The sequence below is a fragment of the Anolis carolinensis genome, unplaced genomic scaffold, assembly GCF_035594765.1.
Source record: "Anolis carolinensis isolate JA03-04 unplaced genomic scaffold, rAnoCar3.1.pri scaffold_14, whole genome shotgun sequence".
Classification (NCBI taxonomy): Eukaryota; Metazoa; Chordata; class Lepidosauria; order Squamata; family Dactyloidae; genus Anolis; species Anolis carolinensis.
Window position 1 is genome coordinate 12081508 of NW_026943825.1, and position 27266 is coordinate 12108773.

At 37.9% G+C, this 27266-nt stretch overlaps 2 protein-coding genes and 1 long non-coding RNA gene across 4 annotated transcripts in view; 1 reads left to right on the forward strand and 2 right to left on the reverse strand.

Moving 5' to 3' along the window:
* Nucleotides 1-189: 189 nt before the first annotated feature.
* gabpb2 (GA binding protein transcription factor subunit beta 2) lies at nt 190-17063 on the reverse strand. 2 transcript variants are annotated; one of them, XR_010001318.1, is made up of 10 exons: nt 16947-17063; nt 12669-12808; nt 10356-10523; nt 10027-10221; nt 9184-9334; nt 8970-9083; nt 7519-7692; nt 6110-6252; nt 3011-3226; nt 1782-1921 (listed from the first exon to the last, which is right to left on the reverse strand). XR_010001318.1 is itself a non-coding variant. In XM_062965328.1 (9 exons), the coding sequence occupies exons 2-9, from the start codon at nt 12780-12782 to the stop codon at nt 1655-1657; spliced, it is 1326 nt and encodes a 441-aa protein (XP_062821398.1). In that variant the 5' UTR covers nt 12783-12808; nt 16947-17063; the 3' UTR covers nt 190-1654. The 2 variants fall into 2 exon arrangements, 1 of the variants encoding a protein (XP_062821398.1); XM_062965328.1 differs by lacking the exon at nt 3011-3226 and having other exon boundaries at nt 190-1921.
* LOC134294402 (uncharacterized) lies at nt 17039-23557 on the forward strand. Its single transcript, XR_010001319.1, has 2 exons — nt 17039-17359; nt 22680-23557. It is a non-coding gene; the product is annotated as an uncharacterized LOC134294402 (long non-coding RNA).
* Nucleotides 22723-27266, reverse strand: part of mllt11 (MLLT11 transcription factor 7 cofactor) — an 11077-nt gene continuing 6533 nt past the window's right edge. The window contains exon 2 of the mRNA XM_062965332.1: nt 22723-23143. Within this exon, the coding sequence (XP_062821402.1) occupies nt 22874-23137 (264 nt within the window). The 5' untranslated portion in view covers nt 23138-23143 and the 3' untranslated portion in view covers nt 22723-22873. The remainder of the gene's footprint in view (nt 23144-27266) is intronic.

Genomic DNA, 27266 nt, shown 5'->3' on the forward strand with positions numbered 1-27266 from the left:
GGATAATCCAGAACATTGGATAAGCAAGTGTTGGATAAGTGAGACTCTACTGTACTTTGATAGATCTGAATGTAATTTGGGGGGGGGGGGTGTTTTTTGCATGAAAATTCCAGAAAGATTTCAATCCAATTTGGGCGTGTTTTTTGGTTGGAAATTCCCGAAAGAAGCTTGAAAGAGGAACGAGAAGCATGACTATTTTGGCATTTTATTAACCAAATTGTAGGTACCAAAAAAAGGAGGAGGAAGTGAACGGTACACCTTGTAACCCAAACTTTCTCGGGGCAAAAAATGGGACCCTAAAATGCAAAGATAAATATCAAATATATACTCTCCCCACTCCGATTCCTCCTGTACATAAAGCTTAGGACAATATAAAAAACGCACTTCGGTAGAACGGTCCATTTTTGGGATACGTCTGTGCATAGCTTCCTTTGGAGACCACCTTAGTAAACACTATACAACGATAGCAGTGCGATTCCACTTTGAATGGCCACGAATCCACTCTGGGGAGCCTTGGGATGTGTAGTTTGGTCAAGAACTCTCTCTTAATGTCTTAATGTCTTAATTAAGAGGAAACGTAGTACCGTTACATCTGCGGCACAAAAAAGACCAGGAAGAGCAACCTTTCGGGACGAGAAGCCGAACAGGGAAAGGCACTTTTCCAAGCCCAATTGGGATGCGTAGTTTTTTCCAAAATCCAAAAAGTCACAGATATCTATACAGTAGAGAGGAGGTACCTCCTCTCTAATGCGTAGTTTTTTTACAACACAGTCAAAAAATCTCTCGGAAAAGTTAGGGTTGCCCTGTTTTTCGCGGCTCTGGCACCAATGTTATAACGCAAAGCTGTCAAACTTGTAATAATAATAATAATAATAATAATAATAACTTTTTGTGACTTGCCGGATTTACATTCAGGCTTGCTCTTCTCCATTGGTGAAGGGAGACCCAAACGGGTTCGGCACGCGTACAGATATTTCCAAATTTCTTGCATTGCAGACTTTTCATTGGCGACTTTTGCATTTCCTGAGTCGATCTGCCTCGACTTGGAACGCCTCGACTGTCGTTCCAAACGTTCCAGTTACGGTAATACCGGAGTCTTCGTTCTCATTTGTACTCCTGTTTTCACAACTTCAGGCCCCAAAGGCCCATCTATGCCCAACATTAGAAGAAATTCACCTTTTTTCTATCTAGGGAAATTAATTCTTTCAAAACACAGAACCGCCTCCCGTTTCTCGCCTCTCTTCGCCTGGTTTCAAGAGGCAGTGTGGCGGAGAAGGAGCCCTGAGCGTCAAGACGCCAAAACGACGTCGGTTTTATTGCTTTCCCCGCAAGACGGGAAACCATTTGGGGTTCTGTTGAGCCCCGTAATTGTAGGGACAGACCTGCTCCCCCTTTTCTCCTCTTCGGACAACTGTAAGAACGCCATTCTCCAGGAAGAACCTGCTACGTCGTCCTACAAAACTGTCTCTCCTTTGTGGCGATTACGAGCGACGCTTTAGAAAAATATATCTCCGAATATATATCCGAGTCATGGCACAGCGATGACGAGAAGGCATTTCCGGTTGCATCAAAGCCCAGTTTCGAAAGGAAAGGCGAGGATTGACCTTTGTATACAGTACATTGTTTACGAGTCTCAAACAAGCTGTCGCGAGGGCTACACGATGACGGTCTCGACCCCGATGTCGGTGGGGAGCTCCCCTTCGAGGACGGAGCCCATTGTTTCCTTGCCGGCTCCGTCCCCGTCGTCGCCGTCCTCCGCCGAGGTCTCCGTCCCGCTGTCCGGGGGGCAGGCCATGGCTTCCAGCCGCTGCCGGTACTTCTCCGCCTCCTGCTCCTTCCGCATCAGCCGGCTCCGGTATTCCTGGGCTTTCTGGTTGGCCTCCTGGAGCTGCTGCTGCAAGAGCGCCCTTTCCGTGCTTCCCTGGAGAACGTAAATAATAATAATAATAACAACTTTATTCTTATACCTCGCCCCATCTCCCCGAAGGGACTCGGGGCGGCTTACATGGGCCATGCCCGGACATCTATATATATAAAAGAGTGATGGCATCACGGCGACCGACAAAACAACAAAACTACAGCCCCCCCCCAACCTCGAAATTTGACAATACAACCCATCATCCACGCCTCTAGGTTGATACAACAAAAAGAAAAGAAAAATGAAGTCCTAATTAGAGGGAAAGGAATAATTGTTTTTATCCAATAGCTACCAGTTAGAGGGCTAAGCTCCGCCCACTTGGTCTCCTAGCAACCCAATCAGCCCAGGGCCTCAGTTTCGCTGTTTAGTTTAAATTAGAAATGGTCAGAACATTAGAGACTCATCTCTGGTTGCTTGAGAGTTTGTATTAATGCTATGACAGTCGACTCTCATTTAACTGGCACCCGAGGGGAGTGATTGATGCCGGATAACTGAGAGTCATCTCTGGTTGCTTGAGAGTTTGTATTAATGCTATGTCAGTCGACTCATTTAACCGGCACCCTTGGGGAGTGGTCGATGCCGGATAATGCAGAGTCATCTCTGGTTGCTTGAGAGTATGTATTAATACTATGACAGTTGACTCTCATTTAACCGGCACCCGTGGGGAGCGGTCTATGTCGGATAACTGAGAGTCGTCTCTGGTTGCTTGAGAGTTTGCTGCTAATCCACCTGGCCAACAAACAAATCCAAAAAGCCACAGCAACGCGTGGCTGGGCACAGCTAGTAACAATATAAAAGCAAACAATGCAATAAAACATCAGTCAACAATAAAAACAACAATATTGATAAAAACAGTCATAAAAAGGTATTAAAAACATGAGTTGCATTCACGGATCTGGGCCAAAGTGCAAAATATGTCGAGGTCATCAGGGAGGGGTAGATTACCCAGCGAACATAGTCGTTAAAGTGCTAATACTGAGGAGGCATACCTATGGGTCTATGCTCAGTGGGCAAATACACAAAACAAACACACACGTCTCGGTTGTGTTTGCAACAAGGCAACAAGGCACACGTCAAAGCAGAAATCCTTACATCCGTTTTCTTCTAAATCCTTATAGAGTGCTGTGTGTTGTCGAAGGCTTTCGTGGCCAGGATCACAGGGTTGTTGTATGTTTTCCAGGCTGTATGGCCATGTTCCAGAAGCATTCTCTCCTGACGTTTTGCCCATATCTATGGCAGGCATCCTCAGAGGTTGTGAGGTATGGAGAAACTCAGCAAGGAAGGTTTATATATATAGTAGAGTCTCACCTATATAACAATTAGTAGCAGCAATAATAATATATTATTACTAACTGTGGGAAATAAAGTATTGAAGTATTAGTAGTTGTTAAGGTAAAGGGTAAAGGTTTTCCCCTGATGGAGCTTAGCCTTCTAACTGGCAGCAATTGGATAAAAACAATTATTCCTCTCCCTCTAATTAGGACTTTAGTTTCTTTTCTTTTTGTTGTATGAACGTAGAGGCATGGATGAGGGGGTTGTGCTGCCAAGTTTAGTGTCTCTGGGATGTGTAGTTTTGTTGTTTTGTCCTAGGCCGAAATTTCATTACCCTTTTATATATTATTATATTGCTGCTATTATCCTTTTAATGTTGATATTTAGTATGTTAATAGCAGCAATGATAATAATGATATCTAATGTACAGATATACAGTAGAGCAGGGGTCCCCAAACTAAGGCCCGGGGGCCGGTTGCGGCCCTCCAAGGTCATTTACCTGGCCCCCGCCCTCAGTCTTATAATATAATATTTTTATATCATTTTAAATAATATAATATATTGTATATACATATAATATTGATAATAATATTATACTGTTATACAATATAATACAAAATAATACCGTATAATAATATTAATTATATGATATATATTACATACTAGCTGTGCCCAGCCACGCGTTGCTGTGGCGAAGTATGGTGGTGTGGGAAATAAAGTATTGAGGAATTGGTGGAAGTTAGGGTAAAGGGTAAAGGTTTTCCCCTGACTCTGGGAGTTGGTGCTCATCTCCATTTCTAAGCCGAAGAGCCGGCGTTGTCCGTAGACTCCTCCAAGGTCATGCGGGATGACTGCATGGAGCGGCGTTACCTTCCCGCCAGAGCAGTCCCTATTCATCTCATTTGCATGTTTTCGAACTTCTGGGTTGGCAGAAGCTGGGGCTAACAGTGGGGGCTTGACCACTCCAACAACTATCATGTCAGACTACACAGAGAAGCCATTGAAATTCACAAGCATGTGGACAACTTCAACAGAAAGGAGGAAACCATGAATATGAACAAAATCTGGCTACCAGTATTAAAAAACTCAAAATTCAGAAAAGTAAATAAGAAGCAACACTCTGACAACAGAGGAGTTCCAGACATGAATCAACCAAGGGCAGCTAACGACTCTCAACAAAGGATGCCGCCAGGCAGGAAGAAGCCAGGAGATGAAGCTATTCAATGCTAATCAAGGTGATTAACTACAACATTCACACTGGCTTCCACTGACAAGAGTTCTTCTCTCACCCTGGACTTTCCACAGATATATATTAACCGTCCTTGCTTAGTTTCTCAATACCTCACCACCTCTGAGGATGCCTGCCATAGATGTGGGTGAAACGTCAGGAGAGAATACTTCTAGAACATGGCCAGACAGCCCGGAAAACATACAACAACCCTTATAGAGTGCTATTTGGAAGGACTATTCCTTCCAACCACCTTTATTCTGCCAGGCAGGAAAAGCACAATCAAAGCCTTCCCAACAGATAGCCATTCACACTCTGTTAAAAATACATTATCATAGAATCCTAGAGTTGGAAAAGACCCCCCCCCCCCAAAAAAAGAAAAGAAAATCCAATCCTAACTCCTGCCATTGAGGAAAAATACAATCAAAGCCCTCCTGACAGATAGCTATATTACCTCATCACGTTTTATTGATTAGCCCATCGGCCGTATCAAGACATTTAACACATAGACATAAATACAACATACAACAAAAAAGTTAAAATAAACAAGTCATATTAAAATGATGTACAGATAAAGAGTAAAGGTTTTCCCCTGATGTTAAGTCCAGTCGTGACCGACTCTGGGGGTTGGTGCTCATCTCCATTTCTAAGCCGAAGAGCTGGCGTTGTCCGTAGACACCTCCAAGGTCATGTGGCCATTGGCATGACTGCATGGAGCGCTGTTACTTTCCCGCCAGAGCGGTGCCTATTGATCTATTCACACTTGCATGTTTTCAAACTGCTAGGTTGGCAGAAGCTGGGGCTAACAGCAGGAGCACACCCCAATCCCCAGATTCAAGCCGCCAACATTTTGGTCAGCAAGTTCAGCAGCTCAGCGGTTTAACCTACTGCACCACCGGGCCCCCCAAAATGATGAATAAACTTAAGCATTAGCAATTTATTATGGTTTATGACCAGAATATATGGAAATGGGCACAGGTGCCCGAAAAGGGGAATCGCAGTTCCCATAAAAGTCAGATAAACGATCAAGTTAAAAACATGCTATAATAAAAACAAATTAAAAGCAGACTATTAGTAGGGTCAGCTAATAGTAAATATCGACCCACTAAGAGGCTCTGGAGGGGGATGGAGGGAGCATTTGCAGTATTTCAGTTATAACATTGCTCTGGCTACAGGCCCTGTGGGGTCAGTCATCGTCCGTCTGATGGAAATTGCTGCTGCACAGAACCTGGCAACACCATAGGTTATTGCAGAACAGGAGTCTGAGAGCAGGAGAGAGGTGTAGTATTTTTCAGTGCGGCCTGGATGTTTTAAAAGCCAGGGAGTGTAATGATGAATAAATTTGATAAATGTGGATTTTATATGTTCGGATATGAATGAACTGAATGACAGGAATGAATGAATGAAAGCTAATAATTTTCTAGACACCATTCTGAAGATTAAGGCCTGTAATGATTAAACCATTAATGACCTGCTTGTTGAATTTCAATTAAAACCTGCTAATGAGAACTGAAATGGTTGACCTGCCATAATAAACTGTGATAGGAACTGTGACAGTGAGTGATAAGAGAAATGTTTACATCTGTGTCTGTGTCAAACTTGATCCACATTCTGTCTTAGAGCGATGTAGAGGACTCAGAATAATATGACAATGTCCACACTTTTCCTTGGAGTCCCTCCCCGCCTCTTACCTTGCTCTCCTCTGCGTCCTCCACAACGTGTTCGACTTTGATTCTCTTCAGGGGCGGCTCTTCTTCCTCGAGTCCATGATGGTTTTCATCCTGTTCCATGATGACCATTTCCTCTGCCACCTGACCAGCAGGTAGAGTAAGGACTGGAAACAGACAGAGGGAAGGAAGGAGAGAAAACAGAGGCTTAAAACACATTGCTGGGCATGATGCTGAATTAGAAAAATGGGAGAAGTTGTGGAAGTTGGGGCTTAAAGGAATCTCCCCCCCCCTCGCATATTATTCTCTGTATAAATAAAAATATAAATGTCTGTTTGTTCATAGAATCATAGAATAGTAGAGTTGGAAGAGACCTCATGGGCCATCCAGTCCAACCCCATTCGGCCAAGAAGCAGGAAATCGCATTCAAAGCACCCCCGACAGATGGCCATCCAGCCTCTGCTTAAAGCCTCCAAAGAAGGAGCCTCCACCACAGTCCGGGGCAGAGAGGTCCACTGCTGAACAGCTCCCACAGTGAGGAAGTTCTTCCTGATGTTCAGGTGGAATCTCCTTTCCTGCAGTTTGAAGCCATTGTTCCGTGTCCTAGTCTGCAGGGCAGCAGAAAACAAGCTTGCTCCCTCCTCCCTATACCCTTCACGTATTTGTACATGGCTATCATGTCTCCTCTCAGCCTTCTCTTCTGCAGGCTAAACATGCCCAGTTCTTTAAGCCGCTCCTCATAGAGATTGTTCTCCATACCCTTGATCATTTTAGTCGCCCTCCTCTGGACGCTTTCCAGCTTGTCGACATCTCCCTTCAACTGCGGTGCCCAGAATTGGACACAGTGTGATTCCAGGTGTGGTCTGACCAAGGCAGAATAGAGCATGGGGAGCATGACTTCCCTGGATTTAGACGCTATTCCCCTATTGATGCAGGACAGAATCCCATTGGCTTTCTTAGCAGCCGCATCACATTGTTGGCTCATGTTTAACTTGTTGTCCACGAGGACTCCAAGGTCTTTTTCACGCGTACTGCTGTTGAGCCAGGCATCGTCCCCCATTCTGTATCTTTGCATTCCATTTTTTCTGCCGAAATGAAGTATCTTGCATTTATCCCTGTTGAACTTCATTTTGTTAGTTTCGGCCCATTTTCTGTATTTTTTTTACCTGAATAAATACTTTTTGAACTTTTACTGAGACTCTGCAGTCCATTGCAATCCTAAATAGACAAAGGCTTCTCTTGCTCGCCCCGTGTAAGTAACTGTTGCATTTGAAAGCTTTGCTTTTGCTACTCTGCTGATTTTTTGGTGGAATCTCCCCCAGAGAGGGTGAAATTGAGTCTAACCGCTCAGAGATTACCACAAGACTTGTATCCTCGGCTTGCTTCTGACACAAGAAATAAATATCTTGGAAGATAACATCTTCTCCGCTTACCTTGCTGCCCGTTCTGCATCGTCACGATGAAGGGCTGGCCAAGGCCCTGGCCGGGGAGCCCCGCCTGGAGGTGGCCCAGCGAAGACCCGTCGGCCACAATGGTGATCACCCGCTGGGCCCCGCCGCCGGCCCCGCGCTCCATGGCACTCGTCTCCACCACCTCTTCGGAAACAACTGCCAGAGTCAAAGACAAACCCTCAAGAACAATTCCCAAAAAAATAACTCGACACTTTAGCAACAATCAGGACAGACTCAGAAAGTAATATTACGCTCTGTGGCGCAGGCTGGTGAGCAGCCAGCTGCAACAAATCACTCTGACCAAGAGGTCATGAGTTCGAGGCCAGCTCGGAGCCTGCGTTTGTCTTTGTCTTTGTTCTATGTTAAGGCACTGAATGTTTGCCTTATATCTGTAATGTGATCCGCCCTGAGTCCCTTTCGGGGTGAGAAGGGCGGAATATAAATATTGTAAATAAATAAAATAAATAAAGCATCAATATATTCTGTGAAGAAAATCCTATTATTTTTTGTGCAGAAAGTAGCAATACTTTCCATGCACAAAATCATTATTTTCTGTGCAGAGAGCAGTATTCTTTTCTGTGCAGAGAATATTATTACCTGTGATGAAAGTACAGTAGAGTCTCACTTATCCAACGTTCTGGATTATCCAACGCATTTTTGTAGTCAATGTTTTCAATACGTCGTGATATTTTGGTGCTAAATTCGTAAATACAGTAATTACTACATAGCATTACTGTGTATTGAACTACTTTTTCTGTCAAATTTGTTGTATAACATAATGTTTTGGTGCATAATTTGTAAAATCATAACCTAATTTGATGTTTAATAGGCTTTTCCTTAACCTTTCCTTATTATCCAACATATTCACTTATCCAACATTCTGCGGGCCCATTTACGTTGGATAAGCGAGACTCTACTGCACTGACTTGCCTTTAAAACCAGTGCCGAGCATAGATAGGGAAAGACCTGTTCTTTCTACAAATAGTAGCTTAGCACTGGGGCAGAAAACATCTCCGGATTTCTTTGCCGCTGGAAGAAGCCCTACCAACTTCGCATCAAAAACTAGCTTTGAGCTTAGATAGTTATAGACCTTTTTGATAGCAGCTCAGGGCTAGGGTAAAGAGGATCTCAGGATCTCTTCGCCTTTGGTGGAAGTTAACCCAGCAACTAAAAGGGAAAAGTAAGAAAGGAACATCTGCAAGGTTTTATAAGTTGACTGTTTATATTTGCAATCTTAATTACATGTGCCAAGTCTGTCAAGGACTTTGTGAAAATAAAATTTTGTTTGATTGTTCTACTTGAAGTGCCTTTGGTTACTGGGATTTCCAGAGCTTCTAAATAAGGCCCCCGCAGTTCACCTGGGCAAAGGAAGAAGCACATCTTAAAGCTTTAAAAGGTGCCTGGGTGTGATGGCATACTTTCCTTCTTATTACCTTGGGCTCTGTTTGAGCTGGAAAGGGGCCCGGAGGCTTCTGCAATGGCTGCCAGGGCAGCAAGAACCGAGGTTGTGGAGTTTGGGAGCGTCATAGTCGAAACAAAGGAATCTCCTGCCGATTAAGAGAGACGGGATTGCAGTGGGGTTAAGGGAGACTTCCCAGAAGGGGAGGGGTGTCCTATGCTCTCGTGCTGAGCTCGACGGATTCCTACCTGAGGTTGTTTTGGTGTCTGCCGAGGAAACGAGGCTGGAGAGACTCAGCACCTCCCCTGAAGTCAGGAAAAAGGGCTGGTTGACTGTCATGGAACCCGGGACCGGGTTTGCCCTCTCCGGGTTGGTGGCCCCCTGGTTCTGCATTGCCTCCTGAGGAAGAGAATAACAATAATTATTATATAACAATAATTATAATTTATTATTATTATTATTAGTAGTAGTAGTAGTATTTTATTATGTCACAGCAAACAAGACACATATGCTGGATTGCGTATCAGAAAATCACAAGTCAAACACTTCCCAAGTGTCTAGGACTGTGTGATGTATTTTCGGATGATGTGTGCAGATCCAAGTCAGGTGACCTTTTGCAGTTGGCAGATCGTAATTTTGTCAATGTCTATTGTTTCCAAATGCCGGCTGAGATCTCTTGGCACGGCGCCCAATGTGCCGATCACCACCAGGACCACCTGCACTGGTTCCTGCCAGAGTCTTTGAAGTTCAGTCTTGAGGTCCTGAGAGCGGCGGAGTTTTTCCTGTTGTTTTTCGTCAATGCAACTGTCACCTGGGATGGCAACATCAATGATCCAAACCTTTTTCTTTTCCACAACTGTGATGTCTGGTGTATTATTATTATTATTATTATTGTGTGTTGTTGTTATTATTATTATTATTATTATTATTATTATTATTATGACACAGCAAACAAGATCGATATGCTGGATTTCGTATCACAGAATCACAAGTCAAACACTTCCCAAGTATCTAGGACTGTGTGATGTATTATTATTATTATTATTATTATTATTATTATTATTATTATTATTATTATTATAACACCTCACCTGCAGCATCAGCAAGGTCTCCGGGTTGTTCTTGTCCAAAGCGATGTCAAAGGCGGATTTGTCGAACTTGCTGAAGGCATGGACGTCGGCCCCGTATTTGAGGAGCAGGGCGACAACATCCCGGTGGTTGTGCTCCGTGGCCCAGTGCAAAGCCGTCATCTTCAGCATGTCCTTGGCGTTGACGTCGGCACCGTTCTGGGATAATATATAGGATAATTTGTAGGATAATATTAAGATGCTGTGAGTTGTATTTCATTTGGTATTATTAGAGGCAGCTTATCTTCAAAACATGCAGCACACAGTCCTGCCCTGAAAGGAGTCTTGCTTACCCGGATCAGGAGCTCGACGATATGGGAGTGTCCATCAGCAGCTGCCATGTGCAGTGGCGTCCGGTCAACCTTGGTCCGCGCATCCCGGCTGACTCCGGCCCGGAGCAGGACCTCCGCTGTGGAGTAGTGGCCGTGCTGAGCGGCCAGGTGAAGGGGCGATGTGCCCAGCTGTCAAGAGGACAGGATAGATTATTAAAAACCCTCTAGGGCTGATTAATTAATGACTGTATCTCCAAAGGCCTGCCGAAACATCCAAGTCTTCAGTTGTTTCCTGAAGGAAGATAGATAGAGAGGGAGCCAAGCTAATCTCCCTGGGGAGGGAGTTCCAGAGTCTGGGAGCCACGGCCGAGAAGGCCCTGACAAGAGTCCCCACCAAACTTAGTTGTGAGGAGGGTGGAAGTGAGAGAAGGGCCTCCCCAGAAGATCTCAGCGATCGGGTGGCTACTGAAAATTTTGTCAACCAGAAGGTTGGCAGTTCGAGCTGCAGGTCGGGGTGAGCTCCCGCCATCAGCCCTAGCTTCTGTTTACTTAGCAGTACGAAAACAGCAATGTGAGTAGATAAATAGGTACCGCTTTGGCGGGGAGGTAAAAGGCACTCCTGAAAAACCTGCCAGCAATTAAATATCCATGGACAACATGCTCCTCGGAATGGAAAAAGGAACAGCTTCTCGCCATGGTTGAATCAAGCACAGCCTCCAGATGCCAGAGATGAAAAAAGTGGGAAGCCTTGCTTCTGTCTATATACTGTCTGTCTTTGTTGTTAAGTGTGTAACGGCCACGAATGTTTCCCATGTATGTTTCTGTAATCTCCCACCAGGGAGATAGAGTGGAATATAAATAAAGTATATTATTATTATTATTATTATTATTATTATTGACACAATGACGTTGTATGACATAGCAAACAAGATAGATATGCTGGATTTCATATCACAAAATCACAAGTCGAACACTTCCCAAGTGTCTAGGACTGTGTGATGTATTTTTGGATTATTATTATTATTTTATTATGACACAGCAAACAAGATAGATATGCTGGATTTCGTATCACAAAATCACAAGTCGAACACTTCCCAAGTGTCTAGGACTGTGTGATGTATTTTCGGATTATTATTATTGTTTTATTATGACACAGCAAACTAGATAGATATGCTGGATTTCGTATCACAAAATCACAAGTCGAACACTTCCCAAGTGTCTAGGACTGTGTGATGTATTTTCGGATGATGCGTGCAGATCTCTGTAGGGTGGCCTTTTGCAGTTGGCAGATAGTAATTTTTGTCAATGTCTATTGTTTCTATTGTTTTTATTATTATTATTTTATTATGACACAGCAAACAAGATAGATATGCTGGATTTCGTATCAAAAAATCACAAGTTGAACACTTCCCAAGTGTCTAGGACTGTGTGATGTATTTTTGGATGATGCGCGCAGATCCCAGCAGGGTGGCCTTTTTGCAGTTGGCAGATCGTAATTTTGTCAATGTCTATTGTTTCCAAATGCCGGCTGAGATCTTTTGGCACGGCACCCAGTGTGCCGATCACCACCGGGACCACCTGCACTGGTTTCTGCCAGAGTCTTTGAAGTTCAATCTTGAGGTCCTGATAGCGGCTGAGTTTTTCCTGTTGTTTTTCGTCAATGCGACTGTCCCCTGGGATGGTAACATCAATGATCCAAACCTTATTATTATTATTATTATTATTATTATTATTATTATTATTATTATTATTATTATTATTCTCAGAAGAGCTGCAAGACCAAGAACAAGCCACAAGAGTAAAGACAAAGATGCACCCACAGGAAAAGTGTTCCTACCAGGGGAGCATTGACCGCATAGGGAAGCTGAAGAAGAAACACAACCTACAAATGATCTATACACCCACTAAGAAAATCCAACAAATGCTCCGTTCAGCAAAGGACAAGATGGATCCTTCTCACCTCTGCAAGAGTCTACCGTATACCATGCAGCTGTGAACAGGTCTACATAGGGACCACCAAACGCAAAAATGAATCAAAGAACACAAAAGGCACTGCAGAGTAGTTCAACCAGAGAAGTCAGCCATAGCAGAGCACCTGATGAACCAACCTGGACACAGCATATTTTCTGAGAACACGGAAATGCTGGACCACTCACAACCACCATGTCAGACAATACAAAGAAACTAGTGAAATCCTCAAGCATGTGGACAATTTCAACAGAAAAGAGGAAATCATAAAAATCAGTCGGAGGGATTTCTATTGTTCAGCAGATAACCTTCCCTCCCTTGCTTTCCTTTCTTCCTCGCCACAACGGTTCCCTTTTCCGGACCTACCCAATCGGTGGTGAAAGGCGCTCCATTGGCCATCAGCGTCCGGACTTCGTCATCTTGGCCTTTGCGGGCCGCTTCCAGCAACCTCTTCCCCAGATCCACCAGTGACATCTCCATACATGGGAACGGCCGTTCGCACAACGCTAGAGCGGAGACACAAGGCTTCATGTACTGGTATCGTTTATCGTAACAAAATTTGACAAATGAAAATGAATACCTGTTCCTGGTTTCAAAAGGTACATTAATAAGAAAAATAAAATACTAAAATAATATAACAATGGAATAACAATAATCTATATATATAAAAGGGTAATGAAATTTCGGCCTAGGACAAAACAACAAAACTACACATCCTAGAAACACTAAACTTGGCAGCACAACCCCTCATCCATGCCTCTACGTTCATACAACAAAAAGAAAAGAAAAATAAAGTCCTAATTAGAGGGAGAGGAATAATTGCTTTCATCCAATTGCTGCCAGTTAGAAGGCTAAGCTCCGCCCACTTGGTCTCCTAGCAGCCCATTCACCCCGGGGACAAGCAGAGTTAGGCCTCACTTAGGCCTCTTCCCCACTGCTTATAAAATACAGATTATCAGATTTGAACTGGATTATATAGCAGTGTAGACTCAAGGCCCTTCCACACAGCTATAGTACCCATTTATAATCTTATATTATCTGCTTTGAACGGGATTATCTTGACTCCACACTGCCATATAATCCACTTCAGTGTGCAGTCGGACACAACTGGACTTAATGTCAGGAGAAAACCTTTACCCTTTACCTTAACTACCGCCAATTCCTCAATACTTTATTTCCCATACCACCATACTTTGCCACAGAAACGCGTGGCCGGGCACAGCTAGTTATAATATAATAAGATAATAATAATATAATACTAAAATAATAATATAACAACAAATATAATATAATGTAATAATACTGTAATAATAATCTATCTATAAGGGGCCCATGGTGGCACAGTGTGTTACAGCGCTGAGCTGCTGAACTTGCGGACCAAAAGGTCCCAGGTTCAAATCCCGGGAGTGGAATGAGCACCCGCTGTTAACCCCAGCTCCTGCCAACCTAGCAGTTCGAAAACATGCAAATGTGAGTAGATCAATAGCTACAGCTCCGGCGGGAAGGTAACGGCGCTCCATGCAGTCATGCTAATGGCCACATGACCTTGGAGGTGTCTACGGACAATGCCGGCTCTTCGGCTTAGAAATGGAGATGAGCACCAACCCCCAGAGTCGGTCACGACTGGATCTAACATCAGGGGAAACTTAATCTATTTATACGCATAATAAAAGTGAAAATCTGTATGTGTGTATGTGGCATGGGTGTCCATTTACACAGAAAGGCTCCCGCCTCCACAACAACTACAACTCCCCGTGCTGAGGAGCCACCAATGGCCCTCCTTCCAATGACATTGCAGGTTATAGTGAGCACTTTGAACATGTCCAAGAGCCCTGCCAATGTACTCCACAAACACCATCCTACCCACCACCCAAGTGAAGGCTTTCCTACGGGGACACTTTCATCCTAGATTTTCTCTTTCATCCACCACAGACATCACAGTGTTCCTTACTGGTGTGGAATTTGCATTACCCCGCCCACTGGCTCTCCCATAACCCTTTCCTATTCTTTTCTATGGCACACAACAAACAGAGGAATTGATCAACAACTGAACAGACTAGAGAGGTTTGGGGAGAAGTCACTATGATTTATAGGAGTTGTAGGTACTGGGATGTATAGTTCACCTGCAATCTAAGGGCACTCTGAAATCCACCACTGATGGAACTGGAACTAACTTGGCACACAGAAACCCCATGACAACAACAAAAAATACTAGAGGTCTTTGGAGGGAGTTGTAGTTTACCCACAACCAGGGGAACTGTGGCCTCTACCGATGATGGACCTGGACCAAACTTGGCACACATAACTAACACAAGTTAGTTAGTATGGTTCACCATAGTGGGAGTTGTAATTTATCCACAGCCAGAAAGCATACTAAACCCCACTGATGATGCATCCAGAGCAAACTTGCCCAACATCACAAACTTTAAGTACCGATGGAGTTTCTCAGGGTTAACCTGGAATGATGTGAGTTGTAGTTAATTCACAACCTTATGCATTTAGTACAATTAAAACATTGACTTTTTGAAACAGGCCGGGCAATGCCAGGTATCCAAGTTAGTAAGTATAATAATATAATAATACTAAAATAATAATATAATAAAATATAATAATAACTATAAGAACAATGCAATAATTTTTTTTCTTGTGTCAGGAGCAACTTGAGTCGCTTCTGGAGTGAGAGAATTGGCCATCTGCAAGGACATTACCCAGAGGACGCCCGGATGTTTTGATGTTTTTACCATCCTTGTGGGAGGCTTCTCTCATGATCTCACATGGAGCTGGAGCTGATAGAGGGAGCTCATCCGCGCTCTCCCTGGGTGGGATTTGAACCTGACAGCTTTCAGGTCAGCAACCCAACCTTCAAGTCACTTAGTCCACTACGCCATCTGGGGGCTCCAATTAATGCAATAATAATATATACTGTAATACTAAAATAATAATATAATATAATAATGTAATAATAATATAATATAATATAATATAACAATAACTATAAGAACAATGTAAAAATATATACTGTAATACTAAAATAATAATATAATAATATATAATATAATAATGTAATAATTATCATATAATATAATAATAATCTATATATATAAAAGGGTAATGAAATTTCAGCCTAGGACAAAACAACAAAACCTCACATCCCAGAAACACTAAACTTGGCAGCACAACCCCTCATCCATGCCTCTATGTTCATACAACAAAAAGAAAAGAAAAATGAAGTCCTAATTAGAGGGAGAGGAATAATTGTTTTTATCCAATTGCTGCCAGTTAGAAGGCTAAGCTCCGTCAGGGGAAAACCTTTACCCTTTACCTTAACGACCACCAATACCTCAATACTTTATTTCCCATACCACCATACTTCGCCACTGCAACGCATGGCCGGGCACAGCGAGTGTAATAATATAATATAACAATAACTATAAGAACAATGTAATAATATATACTGTAATACTATAATAATATAATAATATAATATAATAATGTAATAATACTAATATAATAATAATGTAATTATAATACAATATAACAATTAACTATAAGAACAATGTAATAATAATATATACTGTAATACTAAAATAATAATATAATAATATAATATAATAATAATGTAATAATAATATAATGTAATAATATAATAATAAAATACAATATAACAATAACTATAAGAACAATGTAATAATAATATATACCTCAATACTAAAATAATATAAAATATAATATAATAATGTAATAATTATCATATAATATAATAATAATGTAATAATATAATATAACATTAACTATAAGAACAATGTAATAATAATATATACTGTAATACTAAAATAATAATATAATAAAATATAATATAATGTAATAATTATCATTTATTATAATAATAATGTAATAATATAACAATAACTATAAGAACAATGTAATAATAATATATACTGTAATACTAAAATAATAATATAATAAAATATAATATAATGTAATAATTATCATTTATTATAATAATAATGTAATAATATAACATTAACTATAAGAACAATGTAATAATAATATATACTGTAATACTAAAATAATAATATAATAAAATATAATATAATGTAATAATTATCATTTATTATAATAATAATGTAATAATATAACAATAACTATAAGAACAATGTAATAATAATATATACTGTAATACTAAATATAATAAAATATAATATAATAATGTAATAATTATCATTTATTATAATAATAATGTAATAATATAACAATAACTATAAGAACAATGTAATAATAATATATACTGTAATACTAAATATAATAAAATATAATATAATAATGTAATAATTATCATTTATTATAATAATAATAATGTAATAATATAACAATAACTATAAGAACAATGTAATAATTATATATACTGTAATACTAAATATAATAAAATATAATATAATAATGTAATAATTATCATTTAATATAATGTAATAATACAATATAAGAATAACTATAAGAACATTGAAATAATAATATATACTGTAATACTAAAATAATAATACAATATAAGAATACTGAAATATTATGATATAGTATACTAATATTAAACACACATATACTTATTCACACACATATAATATATATTATTTATTTGGAGGATATTACCTCGAAGGCGAGTTTTGGGGCTTCCAAGCAAAGCAAAGTGGCGACAACTTCCGGTGGAGCATTCTCCTCAGAAAGGCCTCCATCCGGCGACTTACCGGCCACACCCCTTTTGGAGGCGGGGCTCCAACGAGGCCGTCCTCTGATAGGGTGAAACGGGTTGCGTTGCCATGGTGACAGGCGAAGAGGTGCGTCATTTGTCTCTCCCTGGCGAGGCCTTTTTCCGGACTTCAATTCCCAGAAGCCTCAGCCGATTATGCCCATGATTAGGAATTCTGGGAGCGGAAGTCCCAAAGCCTGAAAAGCCAGAGTGCCGCCGTCCCTGCATCGCATACTACATTGAACCATGGCAGCTAAAGTGGGACCAAAGCGCATCTATTATATCGTGTGGATGCATCCCATCGGAGCTCCATGTTGTAAGGTTAAAATATTATATTTGATTGTGTAATATAGTTATATTAGGATTATTATATTATAGATTATTATTTATTTATTAGTATTGTATTATATATTGTATTAATAATAGCATATGATGTAGCATATTGTGTATTGTGTTATATTACAATTATTATTACATATTATTTATTTATTAGTATTGAATTATATATTACTTTATTAATACTTTATAATGTTTTGAGTAAAATAGTTATATGGGTTGTTGTATGTCTTTCGGGCTGTGTGGCCATGTTCCAGAAGCATTCTCTCCTGACGTTTCGCCCACATCTATGGCAGGCATCCTCAGAGGTTGTGAGGTATGGATACCTCACAACCTCTGAGGATGCCTGCCATAGATGTGGGCGAAACGTCAGGAGAGAATGCTTCTGGAACATGGCCACACAGCCCGAAAGACATACAACAACCCTGTGATTCTGGCCATGAAAGCCTTCGACAACAAAATAGTTATATATTATATATATATTATATTATATATATATTATATTATATATTATTATTTATTTATTAGTATTGTATTATATATTGTATTATTAATAGCTCATAATACATTGTAATATATTGTGTTATATTATAATTATTATATTATAATTATTATTACATATTATTTATTTATTAGTATTGAATTATATATTACTTTATTAATACTTTATAATGTTTTGAGTAAAATAGTTATATTGGAATTATTATATTATATATTATTATTTATTTATTAGTATTGTATTATATATTGTATTATTAATAGCTCATAATACATTGTAATATATTGTGTTATATTATAATTATTATATTATAATTATTATTACATATTATTTATTTATTAGTATTGAATTATATATTACTTTATTAATACTTTATAATGTTTTGAGTAAAATAGTTATATTGGAATTATTATATTATATATTATTATTTATTTATTAGTATTGTATTATATATTGTATTATTAATAGCTCATAATACATTGTAATATATTGTGTTATATTATAATTATTATATTATAATTATTATTACATATTATTTATTTATTAGTATTGAATTATATATTACTTTATTAATACTTTATAATGTTTTGAGTAAAATAGTTATATTGGAATTATTATATTATATATTATTATTTATTTATTAGTATTGTATTATATATTGTATTATTAATAGCTCATAATATATTGTAATATATTGTGTTATATTATAATTATTATATTATAATTATTATTACATATTATTTATTTATTAGTATTGAATTATATATTACTTTATTAATACTTTATAATGTTTTGAGTAAAATAGTTATATTGGAATTATTATATTATATATTATTATTTATTTATTAGTATTGTATTATATATTGTATTATTAATAGCTCATAATACATTGTAATATATTGTGTTATATTATAATTATTATATTATAATAATTATTACATATTATTTATTTATTAGTATTGAATTATATATTACATTATTTATACCTTATAATGTATTGTGTAAAATAGTTATATTGGAATTATTATATTATATATTATTATTTATTTATTAGTATTGTATTATATATTGTATTATTAATAGCTCATAATATATTGTAACATATTGTGTTATATTATAATTATTATATTATAATTATTATTACATATTATTTATTTATTAGTATTGAATTATATATTACATTATTAATACCTTATAATGTATTGTGTAATATACTTATATTGGAATTATTATATTAGATATTATTGTTATTTATTTATTAGTATTGTATTATATACTGTATTATTAATAGCTTATAATGTATTATAATATATTGTGAAATATATTGTGTTATATATTGTGTTATATTATAATTATTCTTATATATTATTTATTTATTAGTATTGAATTATATATTACATTATTCATCTTGTCTCCTGTGCATAGCAACACGCTATGCTAATTTTACATACACACATATATATATAATATACAATAATGTATAAATATATTATATATTATATATACTTATAATATTGATAATAATATTATAATGTAATACAATATTATACTAATAATAATATAATATAATAATGTTAATTATATATTATATATTAAATGTAATATTACTAATAATATTACATATAATGATATACAGTGGAGTCTCACTTATCCAACATAAACAGGCCGGAAGAACGTTGGATAAGCAAATATTTTGGATAATGAGGAGGGATTAAGAAAAAGCCTATTAAATATCAAATTAGGCTATGATTTTACAAATTAAGCACCAAAACATCATGTTATACAACAAATTTGACAGAAAAAGTAGTTCAATATGCAGTAATGCTATGTAGTAATTACTGTATTTATGAATTTAGCACCAAAATATCACGATATATTGAAAACATTGACTACAAAAATGCATTGGATAATCCAGAATGTTGGATAAGTGAATGTTGGATAAGTGAGACTCTACTGTAGTACAGTAGAGTCTCACTTATCCAACACTCGCTTATCCAACGTTCTGGATTATCCAACGCATTTTTGTAGTCAATGTTTTCAATATATCGTGATATTTTGGTGCTAAATACAGTAATTACTACAAAGCATTACTGCGTATTGAACTACCTTTTCTATCAAATTTGTTGTATAACATGATGTTTTGGTGCTTAATTTGTAAAATCATAACCTAATTTGATGTTTAATAGGCTTTTCCTTAATGCCTCCTTATTATCCAACATATGCGCTTATCCAACATTCTGCTGGCCCATTTATGTTGGATAAATGAGACTCTACTGTATTACAATATTATATTGTGTAATAGAGCTCAGTGTGCTCTCTGGCAGTAGGGTGAACTACAACTCCCACTCTGGTGAGTCATTCCCCTCAAACCCCTCCAGTAGGTTGAGTTAGTCATGGGGTTTCTGTGTGCCATCATTGGTGGAGGTCACAGTTCCACTGGTTGTGGGTGAACTACAACTCCCAGAAAAGAAGGTCAGTTCCCTAACCTTAACCCTAACCCCTCCAGGAATCAAATTTCGGCATATCGGGTCTGCTTGCCAAGTTTGGTCCAGATCCATTGGTGTTTGGGTTCACAATGCTCTCTGGATGTAGGTGAACTACAACTCCCCCAAATCAAGGTGAATTTCCCCCAAAGACCTCCAGTATTTTCTTGCTGGTCATGGGGCCTCTGTGTGCCAAATTTGGTCCAATTCCATCTTTGATGGAGTTCACAGTGATCATGGATTGCAGGTGAACTATACATCCCAGGACCTACAACTCCAAAATGTCCAGGCCAATTCCCCTCAAAACCCACCAGTATTCAAATGTGGGCGTATCGGGTCTGCATGCCAAGTTTGGTCCAGATCCATCATCATTTGGGTTCATAGTGCGTTCTGGATGTAGGTGAACTACAACTCCTAGAAATCAAGGTGAATTTTCCCCAAAGACCTCCAGTATTTTTTCTTGGTCATGGGAATTTTGTATGCCAAGTGACTTCCAGGTCCATCATTGGTGGGGTCCAGAGTGCTCTTAGATTGCAGGTGAACTATACATCCCAGTCCCTACAACTCCTATAAATCATGGTGACTTCTCCCCAAACCTCTCTAGTCTGTTCCCCTGCATTTCTTCTGCATGTGTTTCTTCTATTATTATTGTTGTTGTTATGTTACTATTATTATTATCCAGAGCCATGGTGGCTCAATGGGTTAAACCTTTGTGCCGGCTGAACTGCTGACCTGAAGGTTGCCAATTCAAATTTGCGAGACAGGGTGAGCTCCCATCCGTCAGCTCTAGCTTGCGGGGACATGAGAGAAGCCTCCCAGCAGGATGGTCTCACTTATCCAACACTCACTTATCTAACGTTCTGGATTATCCAATGTATTTTTGTAGTCAATGTTTTCAATATATCGTGATATTTTGGTGCTAAATTCGTAACAACAGTAATTGCCACATAGCATGAATGTGTAATGAACTACTTTTTCTGTCAAATTTGTTGTATTACATGATGTTTTGGTGCTTCATTTGTAAAATCATAACCTTTTTGTTTTTTGTTTTTTCGTGTCAGGAGCAACCGGAGTTGCTTCTGGAGTGAGAGAATTGGCCGTCTGCAAGGACGTTGCCCAGAGGACGCCCGGATGTTTTGATGTTTTACCATCCTTGTGGGAGGCTTCTCTCATGTCCCCGCATAGAGCTGGAGCTGATAGAGGGAGCTCATCCGCACTCTCCCCGGGTGGGATTCGAACCTGGCAGCTTTCAGGTCAGCAACCCAACCTTCAAGTCACGAGGCTTTTATCCCCTTGGCCACCGGGGGCTCCTAATCATAACCTAATTTGATGTTTAATAGGCTTTTCCTTAATCCCTCCTTATTATCCAAGATATTCGCTTATCCAAGCTTCTGCTGGCCCGTTTAGCTTGGATAAGTGAGACTCTACTGTATTAATACCAATATATTTTTTATACAGTAGAGTCTCACTTATCCAACACTCGCTTATCTAACGTTCTGGATTATCTAAGGCATTTTTGCAGTCAATGTTTTCAATACATTGTGATATTTTGGTGCTAAATTCGTAAATACAGTAATTACTACATAGCATTAATGTGTAATGAACTACTTTTTCTGTCAAATTTGTTGTATAACATGATGTTTTGGTGCTTAATTTGTAAAATCATAACCTAATTTTGATGTTTAATAGGCTTTTTCTTAATCTCTCCTTACTATCCAACATATTCACTTATCCAACATTCTGCCGGCCCGTTTAAGTTGGATAAGTGAGACTGTACTGTATACATATATGCGTGTATACAGACATTGTGTGCCATATATATGTGTACTAGCTGTGCCCGGCCACGCGTTGCTGTGGCAAAGTGGTGGTGGTATTGGTTAAAAATTGTTGTGTAATTTTTATTTGACGTTATTTGTATTTTTTAAATTAATTTTATTGTAAGTTATCTTTTTATTTATTATATTTTATTATTGTACTGTATTAATTTTTAGTGTCTTAAATTATTTTTTAGTGTTTTTTATTATTTTTTATTGGGTTGCTAGGAGACCAAGTTGGAGGAGCTTAGCCTTCTAATTGGCAGCAATTGGATAAAAGCAATTATTCCTCTCTCTCTAATTAGGACTTTATTTTTCTTTTCTTTTTGTTGTATCAACCTAGAGCCGTGGATGAGGGGTTGTGTTGTCAAATTTCGAGGTTGGGGGGCCTGTAGCTTTGTTGTTTTGTGGGTCGCCGTGATGCCATCACTCTTTTATATATATAGATTTACTGTACGTTCAAGTCATTTCAGATTATAATCTCGTTTTGTTTTGTTTTTCTAGAAGGATTTCAAGGCGTCGTCAAGAACGAGCACAAACACAAGCGCAGAGTGACAATCACGTATTTTAGAAAACAAACGGAACCATTGTGAAAGTGCCTCGGAAAGGAAAGACAGAAAGAAAGAAAGAAAGGAAAACACAGCGGAGGGAGGGCGAAAGGCAAAGCGACAGCCCGCGGGCCGTTTCTGGCCCCGAGGTCAGATCAGGTCAAAATCGATGGGGCTGATGCGGGCCACGGGGGCCCTCCAGAAGTTGAAGCTGTTGAACTGGAGGAGGCCGTCGTCGTCGCCGTCCGGAGAAGGGCGGTTTTGTGCATCGCGGCCAGCGGCCACTCCACCTTTGGGCTTGTAGGCGGCCATGTCGGCCAGGCCGAGGAGCTCCAACTCGGAGAGATCCAGCTCCGGGATGGGCATGCGCCAGAAGAGGAAGGAGTCGTACTGGGTGTTCATGGTGTCCCTCATTGCGCCCTGAAAAAGAGAGAATCGGAGCGGGCTGTTATTGACATCCATCACGGATTTGTCAACTAAGACGAAGTCATCTATGTACAGGATAGCAGGCACAGGCCAACTTGGGCCCTCCGGGTGTTTTGGACTTCAACTCCCACAATTCCTAACAATTCCGAACAGACTAAAAACATTGGACGATCGATTAAATTAACAGAATGGGAAGAGATTTGGAATAAAAAGCTAAGATATACATATGCCTCTGATTTAAAAGAAAATTGGTGAAAAGTTTTTCATAGATGGTATATGACACCAAAAAAATTAGGCCTAATGTACAAAAACTATGATAAGAGATGTCGGAAATGTAAAACCCAGGAAGGCTCGTTTTATCATTTATGGTGGTCTTGTGAAAAATAAAATAAAAAAATTGGAAAATGATTCATCACGGAACACAGTCAATCTTACAAATAAAATTCCTACTAAAACCAGAGTATTATCTACTAGGAATTTTAGATAATGAGACTAAATTTGATTTAAAAAATGATGACATTTTATTTACGTATTGTGCTACAGCCCGCTAGGATGACTTTCGCGAAAATGTGGAAATTGGAGGAAATCCTGAAAAAAGACCTTTGGATCCATAAGGTAGAAGAAATACAAAATATGGACAATCTTACATTCCTTTTGAAAGAAACGAGAGGAAAATTTGCTAGAAGGACGAATTGGAGTAAACTGGAAGAATACTTTAAGAAATGAATTGTAACATGTTTAATAGTTTGTTTAACTGGGGGAAAAAAGATTTGAACACAGTGTTGTAAAATATATAGTTGAAGAATGGAAGATTACTTCCCTTTACTACTATTATTATTATTATTATTATTATTATTATTATTATTATTATTACAAAACTCCTGTAATATTTTGCTAAATTATTACCATATCAACAATCAAGGTCATTAAATACATAGACTAATAAGACACTAATCCCTATCCTCAAAATGATAATAATAATAATAATTATTATTATTATTACAAAACTCCTGTAACGGTTTGCTAAATTATTATCGTATCAACAACCAAGGACACAAAATATATATACAAATAAGACACTAACCCCTATCCACATAATAATAATAATAATTACTATTATTATCATTATTATTATCATTATTATTATTACAAAACTCCTGTAATGGTTTGCTAAATTATTACCATATCAACAATCAAGGACACTAAATACATAGACTAATAAGACACTAATCCCTATTCTCGTAATGATAATAATAATAATAATTATAATTATTATTAGAAAACTCCTGTAATGGTTTGCTAAATTATTACTGTTTCAACGACCAAGGACACAAAATACATAGACAAATAAGACACTAACCCCTATCCACATAATAATAATAATAATAATAATAATAATAATAATAATAATAATAATAATAAATAGTAATTATTTTATTATGACACAGCAAATCCAGCATATCTATCTTGTTTGCTGTGTCATAATAAAATAATTACTATTATTATTATTATTATTATTATTATTATTATTATTATTATTATTATTACAAAACTCCTGTAATAGTTCCCTAAATTATTAACATTTCAACAATCAAGGACACAAAGTATATAGACAAATAAGACACTTGCCCCTGTCCTTTTACTACTACTGATAATATTATTATTATTACAAAATTCCTGTAATAGTTCCCTAAATTATTACTGTATCAACAATCAAGGACACAAAGTATATAGACAAATAAGACACTTGCCCCTATCCTTTTACAACTAATAATAATAATATTATTATTATTACAAAATTCCTGTAATAGTTCCCTAAATTATTAACATTTCAACAATTAAGGACACAAAGTATATAGACAAATAAGACACTTGCCCCTATCCTTTTACAACTAATAATAATATTATTATTATTACAAAACTCCTGTAATAGTTCCCTAAATTATTAACATTTCAACAATTAAGGACACAAAGTATATAGACAAATAAGACACTTGCCCCTATCCTTTTACAACTAATAATAATATTATTATTATTACAAAATTCCTGTAATAGTTCCCTAAATTATTACTGTATCAACAATCAAGGACACAAAATACATAGACAAATAATACATAGACATTAACCCCTATCCTCATGATAATAATAATAAACATTATATAAATATTAATATTAATAATAATACTTAGTAATATTCTTATTACAAAACTCCTATAATAGTTCCCTAAATTATTAACATTTCAACAATCAAGGACACAAAGTATATAGACAAATAAGACACTTGCCCCTATCCTTTTACTACAAATAATAATATTATTATTATTACAAAACTCCTATAATAGTTTGCTAAATTATTACTGCATCAACAAATAAGGGCACAAAATACATAGACAAATAAGACACTAACCCCTATCCTCATGATAATAATAATAATAATTACAAAACTCCTGCAATAGTTTGCTAAATTAAAACGCAATCAAACTTGATTAAACCAAGAATAAAGTTTGGATTAGATTACAAGATGAAAGCAGGGAGTGACACGTGTTAACAAAGGATCTGTCAGCAAGATGTCGATATGTTCATTGCCATGACTGTAAAAGTATGCATGTATGTATGTATGTATGTATGTATGTATGTATGTATGTATGTTGCTCGGTGTTGCTTTGTGATGTCATTGGGAAAGGAAAATGTTGTGTCTAAGGAGAAGGAAGGAAGGAAAGTGGAATAAAGTGTGCATATTGCAATTAATAATAATAATAATAATACAGTAGAGTCTCACTTATCCAAGCTTCACTTATCCAATGTTCTGTATTATCCAAGACAGTCTGCCTTTTAATATTCAATGTTTTTGTAGTAAATGTTGCAATGTTTTGGTGCTAAATTTGTAAATACAGTAATTACTATTTAACATTACTGTGTATTGAACTGCTTTTTCTGTCATGATGTTTTGGTGCTTAATTTGTAAAACCATAATGTAATTTTATGTTTAACTAGCTGTGCCCTGCCACGCGTTGCTGTGGCCAATTGGAATTGCAGTGAATAGCCTTGCTGCTTGAAAGCCTGGCCGTTTTCTACATAGGGTATCCATGCTAGGCCAGGTTGAATGAGATGGAGTAGCCTCGTGGTTTCCAAAGTCCGGCTTTGAAGCTGCAAGGCTGTTCAGTGTTAATCAAGGTGGGCCACAAAGGGGTTGATATATGTGTGGAATAACGTGCAGTGTGGTAGAAAGAACTGTTGTCTGGTTGAGGCAGGTGTTGCCATGGATCTCCTTGATTAGCATTGAATAGGCTTGCAGCTTCAAGGTCTGTCTGGTTAGTACTTGGAAGAATCCTTTACTGGGACGTGTTTGCTGGGTGTAATTATTTAAGTTGTTTAGCATTGAATGGTCTTGTAGCTTCCAAGCCTGGCTGCTTCCTGCTTGAGGGAATCCTTTGTTGGGAGGTGTTAGCTGGGCCTGGTTGTCTCCTGTGTGGAATTCCTCTGTGTTCTGGGTGTTGTTGTTTATTTAGTGTCGTGATTTTAGAGATTATATTGTTGTGTGTTGTTATTAGAGCACAGTAATGATTATACATTATCTTGATAATGTTATATGATTTGCCTGGAACAGGATTATATGAGGCCCCTTCTACACAATGGTTTAAAATTCACACTGAAGTGGTGTTTTTGTTGTTGTTGTTGTTGTTGTTTTTGCTGTGGCCTAGGAGGCAGCCTGTCTTTGAAGCTGCAAGGCTGTTTAGTGTCAATCAAGGTGGGTCACAAAGAGGTGCATTCCGGTTTTTGGGTTTTTTTTGGCCCCATGGAGGTTAGGGATGTGCAGTTTGTTTGTAAGAACGTAGAAACGTGGATGAGGGGTTGTGTTGTCAATTTTCTAGGTTGGGAGGCCTTTAGTTTTGTTGTTTTGCCAGGTGGAGCGATGCCATTTCCATATATATATATATACATACTAGCTGTGCCCGGCCACGCGTTGCTGTGGCGAAGTATGGTGGTATGGGAAATAAAGTATTGAGGAATTGGTGGTAGTTAAGGTAAAGGATCCCCTGGGCTGAGTGGGTTGCTAGGAGACCAAGTGAGCGGAGCTTAGCCTTCTAACTGGCAGCAATTGGATAAAAACAATTAT

Excerpts from the sequence above, each read along its gene's own strand:
- gabpb2 (XM_062965328.1), bottom strand. The coding sequence starts at position 12,782 with ATGGAGATGTCACTGGTGGATCTGGGGAAGAGGTTGCTGGAAGCGGCC. Across the intron at positions 9,335-10,026 it reads AGACCTTGCTGATGCTGCAG|GAGGCAATGCAGAACCAGGG; the intron begins GTGAGGTGTTAT and ends TCTCTTCCTCAG. Across the intron at positions 6,253-7,518 it reads GATGCAGAACGGGCAGCAAG|TCCTTACTCTACCTGCTGGT; the intron begins GTAAGCGGAGAA and ends GTCTGTTTCCAG.